Source organism: Buceros rhinoceros, unplaced genomic scaffold (assembly GCF_000710305.1).
Source record: "Buceros rhinoceros silvestris isolate BGI_N320 unplaced genomic scaffold, ASM71030v1 scaffold3093, whole genome shotgun sequence".
Taxonomy (NCBI): domain Eukaryota; kingdom Metazoa; phylum Chordata; class Aves; order Bucerotiformes; family Bucerotidae; genus Buceros; species Buceros rhinoceros.
This window is the reverse complement of record NW_010401661.1, coordinates 61,560-73,109: the sequence shown is the minus strand read 5'-3', so window position 1 is coordinate 73,109 and position 11,550 is coordinate 61,560. Positions and strand designations below refer to the sequence as shown.

Below are 11,550 nucleotides of genomic sequence, written 5' to 3'. Positions count from 1 at the left end.
GCATTCCTGTCCCTCCACCCTGGCGTTGGCAGGCAGCTGCTGTGGCAGCCCTGGTCCAGGGGAATGGGAGCCCCAGTTGTTCAGTGACAGATCCTGGCAAACACAAACCACTATCAAGCCCTCTTCAATTACTGATAAATGGAGTGCTTTCACTCAGCTTGGGAGGCAGGACCTTTTCCTGCCCTGTGCACTCCACTGGCCACACCGGGCACACAGTGTTGTGCCCTCTCTGTTTTCCCAGCGTGGACTGCATGAGCCCCCTGCCCTGCCTGCTGCCCAGAGACTAACCTGCTCATTCCTGGAAACAGCATAAACATGCTCACCCGCATTTGGCAGTTAGCAAGTGGCACTTGGAGCATCATGTTGGGCACTTCCCACAGCCTGTGTGTATGATGTGCAAGCTGGCAGCATCGTCTGCCTCGGCCACGGATTGTTATCCACCTTCAGATCCACTATGGCTCATTAGTTACTTTTCTTTATCACAGCCATGTCCCCTTGTGTACTCCCAAAAGTGACAGGAACCCTCTCAGCTCATGCTGCTGGGGTGATGACACACATGCAAAACCCATTCACACCGGAGGTGACTCTGGCAGAACACTAGCTGCTAGTTCAGCCCCAGCTTGATGCTGCTTTTGGGAATGGAGGACAGGCAAACACAAGCTCTTCTTGTTACCAGGTGCACTGTCTCAAACTTGTGTCGCTCCTCTGTCCCCTCTTCTTTATGCTCTGTGTTTGGGTCACTTTGGCTGCTTACAGAGAAATGTGTAACCTAGCACGCAGAAACAAGGTTTTCTACAGCATCTCATGAAAAGAGCAGAAGATTTGACTAACACAAGCATAGATTAACACCCAGGAGCAAAGGGAACACAGCAGTGAAAATTGCTAAATTGTGAAAATCCCCAGTAAACCTGAAGAACCAGCTCCTCTGCCTGACCAGCCTGGTGGCTGGACCACTTTTAAAGAGCAGATTATATTGGTTAGGCTGTGATAAACTCTAAGAGTCGTGGTCTTCCACAAGGACCCCAGACATAGAGTATTATTTTTTCTGGGCCAAACAGCAGTTCCAAATAGAAATAAGGGCACAACTTAGCTGTTGTTACTCTTGATGCATTCAGAGTATTTTAAAGGTTTTTTTTCCATCTTCTGCCATGGATGTCCTACGGGATATTACTCCTCCCCCACCAAGGCCCTGACTTGTTGCTAGTTTATCACTACTTGCAACCTGCAAATGAGTTCTGGATAACCTGAATCGCCATTTGAACACTCTCTTCTAGCAGGCACCTTTCCACACAGCCCCTCGTGCTGCTCAGAGCCTTGGTTCTGCTGTGCTGACCCTTGCTGTGGAATGGCAGACAGTAGAGACAGATCATGACAGAGAAGTAATTATTTCTGACAGGGATTTGAACCAGACACTGCAAATAGTACCACTGTGACAATTATTTCTGCCTGGCTTTTTCCTAGAGGGGTTACATATGAAGACAAATTTGATGCAAGGGACCACCTTTACTGCAGCTTGGCTCAGCTGGTCTCTAGCTGAGCCTGATCCCAGCCCAGCTTGTTGCTGAGATCATAAAATATTTTTTAAAATTCCTGAGTTTTCCCAGTTCTGTCATTTTTCAACTTCCAAAGCACAGAGATATGTAAATTGAAAAGGCTGCATTAGAGAAAGTAAATATTTATGAGCAGAGTGGAACAGCGCTTTAACTTCTGGATGTGTCCGTTTGTCAAGTGCTGCAACGCTCAGAGGCTGTAAGTTATCACTTGGAAAAGTGTTGGGCCTTGGATAATAGCTTAGAAGAAGTCTTCTCAGGGGGCAGGTTACAAGATTTGTCGTTATCAATAACACTACAGAAAACCTGTAAGAGATGAGCGACTTGTCATGCCAGGGAAGTTTGCTGCTCCCACACAGGAGGAGTTCAATACAGGAGCCACGTAGCTTGGAGAACATCAGGATGGATGTGATCCCTTCCTGATGGGTGGATCTCTTGACCCACCTGCCTTTAAGCCTCCACATCCTTAATATTACAAAAGCTGATTATTGCTGAGGAAGTATTTTCACAGCTCATTTAGGGTCCAGCACACCGAAGTATTTCAGAAGCAGCACAGGAGAGAACAGTGCAGCTGCGACCTTCTGACACAGCCCATTATCAGACCAAGTTTTCCAGCTCACTGCAAAGCCTCATCTTTCAAATTCAGCCAAAAGTTGCCAGCTGGTGCTGAAAACATCCATGTTGGTTATTGCATAAGAGTAAGATTTTTCTGGAGAGTGAAAACTAATTTTTTTTCTCTCCTGATACTTAAGAAAGAAATGCCCCTTTTTATTGGTATTTATACTTCAGCAGGTAAATTAGCGGAAAATCCCATCCCTCCCATTTCTCTATTCTCAAAGCAGAACAGGGGTACACAAAACTTTCCCCGGTGCTTCTCCAGTCTTTTGTGAAATTTTGTGCTGGAATGAAGACCTGAGAGATAACTGTCCCAGTCCATCAGAAATACACACACACATGGCTGGAGGAGAAAACAAGTCAACTCACCTAGAATACAGAGGAATTTGGAAGAGGAAGGGAAGAGAAAGGCATTGATGTTGATAGGTTAAGCTAAGGTCTTTATCTCAAGGGTAAAGAGGAGAGGGAATTCTAAGCAAGAACCAGGGTAAGCAGGAAAAAAATGAGGTCAGAAAATAAGGACCAGGGCACAGAAAAAAAAAAAAAAAAGACTAGAGGTAGATCAGGCAAAGAAGGTCAAAGGTGAGCTAGGAGAGGAGCAGTTTCAAAGAAGGAGAGGTGGGTAAGTCAGAGGAGGGAGGGTAGAAGCAGGATTCACTAATAACATGGAAAGAATGGCAGGTTATGATTTGGGCCAGTAACATCTATAAGGATATTGGGCCAAGTAGGACTTAATATTTGACTGGGAGAAGGAAGCCAGGAGGCAAGGATTAGCAAGCCATGAAAACCTTCTAAGATAAAAGACCGAAAACGGAAGTTGTAGACTTGTTTGCAGCCGGTTTGGCTTCTGTGCCTGTGCCTCGCAGGAGCCCTGGGGGTTTGTTCCCCCACTTTCCCCCAACAAAGGAAGGCACCACCAGCTACTAAAGCTCTGTCGCCTCTCCCTGGGCCAGCTCAGACCAGCTAACTGATATGCTAGAAAAACCTCAGACCCCAAGCTCCTTTCACCGTGTCCTGGGACTCCTTTTACTAATGAGTCCTACTGTAAACACTGACTTAATCGTCAGTGTCTTACTTTGGTCTCCTGTTCTTCCATGTAACAGAGATGGAGAAAGAGTGGGTACTCCTTGGCCTCTATCACTAACCCTATAAATTACATACATCATTTCATACTTGATTTCTACTAGGTGTGCTTTTTTAGACATGTCTACCAGAGCTTTTATAAAGGTGTGCTTGATAAATTACAGCTTCACTTCCTTTTTCTGTCTGCTTGCTGCTGATTTAACACCTCTTGGATTGCTTTTCCACAGGCTCTACAGGAGGAGATTAACGTTTCCGGTAGTAAAATAAAAGTGAGTTACCTGAGCAGCCGCACAGCAGGCTACAAATCAGTCCTGAGGATCAGCATGACCCACCCCACCATTCCCTTCAACCTCATGAAAGTCCACCTCATGGTGGCCGTCGAGGGACGCCTCTTCAGAAAGTGGTTTGCTGCTGCTCCAGACCTGTCCTATTATTTCATCTGGGATAAAACAGACGTCTACAGCCAGAAGGTGTATGGGCTCTCAGAAGCCTTTGGTAAGTGACCCCAGGGCTTGTGTCTCTTTATAGAAGCAGATAAGTGGCAATGCACAGACCTTCTCCTAGATCAGTATAGTCCAGCTGCTAACCCATAAAGTGGTCCCTGCTGGTTCACTGCTGTTTCCTCGGAGAGGACTGGGCCCAGATGTTCAGGCACACACATTTCCCCAGCAGATGAGTACTTATCTGTTCTCTGGCTCATGGCCCAGCGCATACATCCTGAGCTGCTGTCGTCACATTCATACAGAAGGAATGACGTGGAACTGCAGGCGTTTGGCAATCTGTTACCTATAGCTGAAGCTGTCAGCACTGCTTTGAAAGAAATCCCTGGAACTGAGCCCTGATCTCCACTCCTCCTTGTGCCTCACCTTCAGGATTGCCCCTAATTGTAGTTTCCCCTTCCTTACCCGTTCCTAGAACACTATCCCAAACTGGGTCATGATGGTCTTCTCTCTTGCACCTTGTGCATTCATTTACATCTGCAGAAGACTGTCAGAAGCTGCAGAGAATAGCAAGGCTCTGCATACTCAGTGGGCCACATCCCCAGAACCAAGCATTGTGGCCCATGCCACACGCTCTCCGGGGGCAGAAGCTGAAGTCCGTGGTGGAGCAGGAAGCTGTGCTGTGGCTGTGTGCAAAGACATTTCATTCCTCTTCCTGCTGCTGTCTCAAACCTCACCCAGTGAGCCCTGTGAGATCGTGCTTGAGAGAAGAGGGTTCTTTGAGTGTGTAGTAAGCAAAGGTGATACAGCTCTGCAGCAATTTCTTTCCATCTGATCAACCAGAGGACATTCAATTAATATGTTAATGACATTCACCAGTAGTTTAGGCTAGACCTTTCAGGCTGCCCAGGAAATGATATCAGCAATATGGGAGAGATCCCAGATTAGACCTCATTGCAGAAGTGTGTTTTGATGATGCCTCACAGCCCAGCTGAAGATAAATCTCTTTAGAGGAGCTGTAGGGTGCCTTGTTTTCTAGTAGGGAGAATGGGTGCCCTTCCCTCACTCAGGCTCAGGTGGCTTGAGCAAGCTGGATGATAGAACCTTGCTGAGTCTTACCCAGTTTGGAGTTCACACTGAGAAACCTGTCCTGGTGGCATCACCCGAAGTACTATGTTTACACGCTCTTCAAGATGCTAGATCAGCAGTGGGTCCTTTAGGCTCCGTGATGCATCTCTGCAACTCCAGAGTACTCAAGCAGGTCTGAGGACATCAGCATTCAGGCTTTCAATGACTCCCACCTCTAGAACCGTAGAAAATATCAAGGCTTCATTTCTAAATTACATCTTCCTCTGCTACTGCCTGATTCTGCAAAAAGCTCTATGTGATGGTAGATCTTGAGTTCATGCTCAAGTGCTCAGCACTTTTCAAGGAAGCTGGGAAGCTTGTAAGATCAGACCTTTATTTTTATCTAATAAAAAGAATGAGCTACGTGATTGCTTTTCATCTGTAGTTCTGCTCTGCTTCAGCTGTTAGTGCTAAAATGATCAGGCAGGGCAGAAGAAAAGCAGACCAATGAAACTGGTCCTGCTTCTGAGAAAATCATAAAGGAGTCATTATTCTGTCAAAAACATGATTTTTGTCTTACTGACACCATTTTACTCTTATGCTGTTCAATGTGTTCAGTTGAGTTACTCGTGGAAGGCTTTGATTAGAGACACCATGGCAAGCAAACCCTTTTAACCTTAGCAATGACCACAAGTCAACCTGGTATAAGACTGCTGTCTCTGAGGAACTTGCTGCCCCATGTCTCAGTCTTCGTTTTCCAAGAAAGGCCATGATTTTTAGCAAGTTCCTGGCATCCAGTCTTTGATCAAAGACAGTAGATAGGAGTAAAATGTTCCCATTTAAGAGTCCAGAAGTGGTTTACCCAATACGTCTTTAAAATAGTACCTTGTAAATATTTAGCACATTTGCCCAACATCTACAACCACGTCGACCATTTTAAATGCAGGATGGCCTTAAAAGACAAAAATATTACGACTCTGCATTATGATGATGACATTTTAAATTAAATTGGCAGTTGCTTATAGAAATGGTCTTATCCCTGCTCAGCTGAAACTCTCTGTGTGCTGACTGCGCATTTCTGGGTTACTAATCTGGGAGGTCTTTTGTTCCTCTGTTGTTCATAGTTTCAGTAGGTTATGAGTATGAATCCTGTCCCGACTTGATCCTGTGGGAGAAGAGGACAGCCGTGCTTCAGGGTTATGAAATTGATGCTTCCAAACTTGGAGGATGGTCCCTGGACAAACACCATGCCCTCAACATACAAAGTGGTAGGTTGTCTGTATCACATAACAGGAATAATCCATTGTTGCAAGGCCAAATTTATTCTTACCCCTAAGAATTCAGGAAAAGAAACGGAAAGAAACCTGACCAATGCATGTACTCTCTCATGGATTTTACTGACACATTATTTTTAGTTACCTACGTTTAGAAGCAATTTGGTGTGTGTAAATGCAAAAGAAGCTGGCCATGTAGTTGAATATAGTTGAATGAAATAGTTGAATGTCATCACGCCTAAATTTGTAGCATTTTAAAACCAGGGTAATAACAGGGAAAATATTCCTAAAAAAACAAAGGGGAGCCGGTTCACATTGCACCTACCACTGAGCATAAAACCACCCAGACACAGGTGTACACGTACTTGCAGAAACAAGGGGCTTCATGGGTCATAAGGGGAAGTGGAAGGTGCCAGAGTCCTTGAAGGCTGCTCAAGAATGCAGGAAGGCTCGAGGGCTGATCAGAACATGTTCAAAAGATGGAAGCACTGTGTCCCTCTGCATGAGAGTAGTGGTATGGCAGCAAACATCTAATTCAGCCCACATCACTGCTGAAAACACTATCCTTACAGGAAACACAAGCAGAGCTCCTCTAAAGCCTTGCAGATGAAACATTTCTCCAGAGAATATACCATGAGCTTCTTGTCTCTTATCTTTCCATGAGCTATGTTATTTCATTTTTTTTACCTGGTAGGCTGCATATTACACGGCAAGGAGGGACAGAAAGGGCAGGTCAGTCACTGAAAAGTGTATTTTATTCAAAGGCAAAGACAGTCTTGTTGTCCCTGCATGCTTATGTTCTGCAGGAAATGTCATAGGTCTGTTAAAAATATTTCGGACAAAGGGCTCCTCATTTGAAACCATCACAAAGCAATACGATGAAAGGTGATAAACTTCTTTCCTGCTTGACAAATTCCCCAGCCGGCATCCAACATCGCCACTCTGTGCTCCCTTTGGTCTCGGTTTCCCCATCTCTCCTAGTAATTTTCTTATTACTGTTTTTTCTCTCTCTAGGCATCTTGCATAAAGGAAACGGGGAAAACCAGTTTATTTCCCAGCAGCCGCCTGTAATTGGGAGCATTATGGGCAATGGCCGCAGACGTAGCATTTCTTGTCCAAGCTGCAACGGTCTTGCAGATGGGAACAAACTCCTGGCTCCTGTTGCCCTAACATGTGGTTCTGATGGAAGTCTTTATGTGGGAGATTTCAACTACATCCGAAGGATCTTTCCCTCTGGCAATGTCACCAACATACTGGAGCTGAGGTACGTTGTACTGAATGTGGCCATTATAATTAAGCCCTCAAGTTCAGCAGAAACCTTTTGTATCCAAACAGAAAATTAGCAAAATGCTTAAAATACCAGCATCAAAACAGAAAACAAGCTGTCTAGATATGCCTCTTCTGCAACTCTGCTGGCTTTGATTTACACTGGGGAAGCACAGGCCTAATAAGTTTTTCCAAAACTGAATCACAGACCAAAAATGTTAACACATTTCTGTGCTAGTAAATCAAACTGTGTTGATACCTGCCTTTCCATGTAGTAGAGCCTAGCGGGAGCTTGTAAAATTAACCATCGGCCTCTTGAGATATCCTGAACTTGGAAGCACAGCACTGATGCTGATACATGGAGGTTAATCAGGACAGATGATCATTCAAAAATAAGACAGGATAATCATTCTAGGTAGCCACAGTGTGGATTTTTCTAGTTGTTTTGGGGGGGCACAAATGTATCAGTCATCCTCAGTTCCCAACTGAACAGCAGTGTCAGGGAGAATATATAGACGGATCATCTGAAACTAAGCAAAGTGTTTCCTTTTAACCCCAAATAACAAAGGGAAAATTATATTAGGAGAAATACAGAGGATGGGGAAGGAACATGCATTAAAAACAAGGTAGGAGAGGAAAAAGTATAAATTCACAACAAGTTCTGAAAAAAATGAAATAGATTGTGCCTGAATCAAAATTTCAAATTGACCTCAATTGACCTCACCAAGGATATTTTTCCTATCCAAAATTTCTACAAGAAATACAGTTACCCACTTCAAAGCACCAGGGCCTGATTCTGGCCTCTGTGTGGCCAGACAAGAGTCACTCCAGGACTCTTTAGAGTCTGCTCTAACAGAATAGAGTTTAATGAGTGTTTCTGAATGAGTCTTCTCTGCTTTAAGAGTCTGACCTGAGGTTCTGAGAGGTCAGTATGAGGTTGGCATGGTAAGAAGGTTTACATTCCCATTTATCTCTCAAGATCTGGCCTGAAAATGAGAATCTTTCAGAAAGCAAAGAACCTACTTGCTCTACTCAGATTTAATGTCCTGGCAGCTGAGGACAAAAGCATGGCTCTGTTTCTGCAAGAACTGCCATGTGGATGGTTACTAGATGGCTTCCTAGAGCAGCGGGGTGCCAGTCAGCACTGCTTTGTATTTCCGTCTACTCCACAAGGCCACAGGTAAAAATGAAAGAGCTGACCTGCAGCAAAATTGCTGCAAGATCCCATTGGTCTCTCATTTACAAACAAGCCACAGTCATTAGACCTTGTCAAAGGTCCCATTTCACACACAGAACCATCATGGTAGATCATGGTTTGTGACAAAAAAAATCTGGACAGCCATCACAAGGCTGGCCCTTGTCACTCACAGGACGACAAGGAGATCAGGAGGAGTCATTGAATTAGGAAGCCCACAGTGAGATATTTCCAGTCACACCTCAGAGGGGTGGGGAACATTTAAGTAAATAACAAGATCCTGATTCTCACTATTCTGCTATGTGATGTACCAGAAGATAAAATCTCTCATGTTTGTAATGTGGGAAGCTGGAATAAATCTTCAGACCTGGTCCACATTAAAGAACGTAATATTCTCCCAGTGCCAGGAAGTTATTTTAACGACCAAAGGCGAAATTTCCAGAAAAGCCTTGGTGATTTGGGGCCCAAATCCCACTGCAACAGAGTGCGATTAATATCTCATTCCCAGAAGTACAATTTTGCAAACCCAATCCCTATTTCACTCTCAGCAGAAATACCAGACCCAGCAGAGGTTTTGCAGAGTCTTTCTTGATTGCAAAAGAGAAAATTTGAAGCCTTGATGGAGTGGCCTTTCTGGCTTTTGTGTAGAGCCACAGAGTTAAATTTACTCCAGAGTTAAATCTGCTGGAACGATTGCTGCTTCATCTGTGCAAACACTCAGGTTACTGCATCTAATAAACATTTCTTCACTCTGGTGAGCTATAAAGTAAGTGGGTTCAGATGCTGGCTGACTAAAAGCTGCAGAGGAAAGCCATTGCTTTTGGACTAAATGGAGTTTGCTTGTGTCTTCTCAAATAAGCACTGCCTTGAAGATTAACACCCTCACTATTTGGCTTTTGGGTTTTTTGGGGGGGAGAGTCTTCTGAGAGTAGTGTTCTGTTGTAGAGAGGAAAGCAAATGCATTGTGGGTCACAGATAACTGAGGCTGGGTATGTAACGGGACCCATGAAAAACATCCAACTCAGCATAATTTCAGTCCTCTGGCTGGAGTTCACAAGGTTACAGCAACAAGCTGCCTCCCATAACTGTGCCACTGTTAAGATGCCTTTGTAAATCACAAGTTATTGTTTTGACTGAGTGAAAAAAAGCCTGTAAAGATATCGGTATCTACATATATTTAGCTCAGTACTGCTCTGAATTACAAAGTCTGCCTTGTCCTCTCTCTTGCATAAGAGAGTAACTCCAAGCAGGTGAGGTCACAGTTCCTTCCATATGCAGAGGTAGGTAAGTGAGCTCACTGCCAAGCAACAGCCAATATAAAATATATTGGTGTCATTCCAGCTAAGTCTTTATTTGTTGTTGCATTGTATGATACAGTTACTGTCAAGTTTTCAATCTGCTAATAATGCATCGAACTGAGCTGCTAACACCTCATTCTTTCTTCTGTTCCCTGCTTTCCTGTCTTCTGTCAGAAATAAAGATTTCAGACATAGGTAAGCCAACCAGTGGAGAATTCTTATGCCGCTCCCTGTCTTGTTGCATGTTGTCACACAGTGAGCCACAAGTGCCATTTCCAGATGATTCAATAGCAAATGAAGCTGGCGTGATTAAAACTGGCATAGGCAATCAGTCATCAGAACTGGGAGCCATTAATCACAGAGCAGAGTCACACAGGCTTCTGCATGAGCTGTTATAGCTGTAGGCAGGGGAAGTGCAGAGACAAGCAGCGGGGTACCAAGAGGAGGAGGGTGAAAGGAAGGAAAAACGGGTGGGAATTAACCAAGAAAGTAAAATGGGGATGGAGTCAGTATTCAGGTCACCGGAATAGCTAAGATGGAAAAATAAATCTCATCCTGTGAAATGTCCTTTTGTCTTTTGGGATAATGAAGGACATTTGGGCATAATGAAGGACATCACCCACCTAGGGAAAAAAGTTTTGGTAACTTTTTGTCAGTCTGAGCTCCTCACAGAGGGGCAAGCCCAGATAGGAGGTAGCGCAACTCAGAACCTTAGCCAAGAAATGCAGCAAAAAAGAGTAATGACGAGAAAACAAGATGAAAGAGAGACTCCTAAATTGGAGCTTTGTCACTAAGAATATTTGTCACTTGGGTTCACTGGTATTTCAGTGGGTTTGATCCAATCAGTTGCATTCAGGAAGATGTCAACCTCCTGTCACTGTCTGTGTTTGCAAGGACTTCTCCAAGTCTGACAAGTTTCCCATCCTTCTCCCTGGCTGCTTTCTAATTTAGAAGCTCAGACTGTTGAATTTTGGTTTTTATGTGTTTACGTTTCCTTTGCATTTGGGATTGGGGATTTTTCTTGCTACATGACTTTTATTTATTTTATTATTCTTTGACTTCGTAGAGGCTGTGCAAAACTAGAAATGTCCATTTTATCTGCATGCCTAGAAATGCAATGGAGTGGAAACTGGTTTTTTGTCCTATTGCCAGAACATTAATGACGGGCTGAGCTTCAACAGTATAACAGACTGGCCCAAAGCGACTATTAGCAGGGCTGGGAGGTTGGTACACAAGACCTCTGCACTGACTGGCTTCATCAGGCTGAGCACCAGCCCCCCAGCTCCCCTTTCACATCATTTGAAGGCAACAGAAAAATTCATTTCTCTTTGCAACTGCCAGGTTATATCCTTAATGCCTTAGAAATACACAGCCGCTAAAGTGCACCTGCTTTGACAGCGCAGGGCAGCAGCTGAATACCTGTTACCAGAGGTTTTCTATATGAAGGCAATAACTGAGTGAAGATGTATGGACTGGTCACAAATGCTCCAGATGCCACCAGAGCCTTTCAATGTTGGCAGAGTTTCAGCTTTTAGGCAATTCCTAAAACCTAAGAAATGAAATGAAAGAAAGCCAAGACACGCTTGCTTCAGTGCAGGGCAGGGCAAAGAGGACCAGCGAGGGAGGAAGGAGGTGAGGAGCTCTAGATCAAATATTCCCATCTGTGCCTACATTAAGGGAGTCATCCATGTGAGTTAGCAGCTGTTCTCTGTCATCTGCCATAATCTTCTTGGGAAGCCTCTTCATTGCTGGGCCGTAGGG

General features: G+C 44.3%; 1 protein-coding gene across 1 annotated transcript in view; it reads left to right on the top strand.

Annotated features, from left to right (window-relative positions):
- Positions 1–11,550, top strand: part of TENM4 (teneurin transmembrane protein 4) — a gene marked incomplete at its 5' end in the record, with an annotated part of 99,157 nt that overhangs the window by 26,086 nt on the left and 61,521 nt on the right. The window contains 4 exons of the mRNA XM_010132341.1: positions 3,476–3,743; positions 5,881–6,024; positions 7,045–7,294; positions 9,964–9,984. Of these exons, the coding sequence (XP_010130643.1) occupies positions 3,476–3,743; positions 5,881–6,024; positions 7,045–7,294; positions 9,964–9,984 (683 nt within the window). The remainder of the gene's footprint in view (positions 1–3,475; positions 3,744–5,880; positions 6,025–7,044; positions 7,295–9,963; positions 9,985–11,550) is intronic.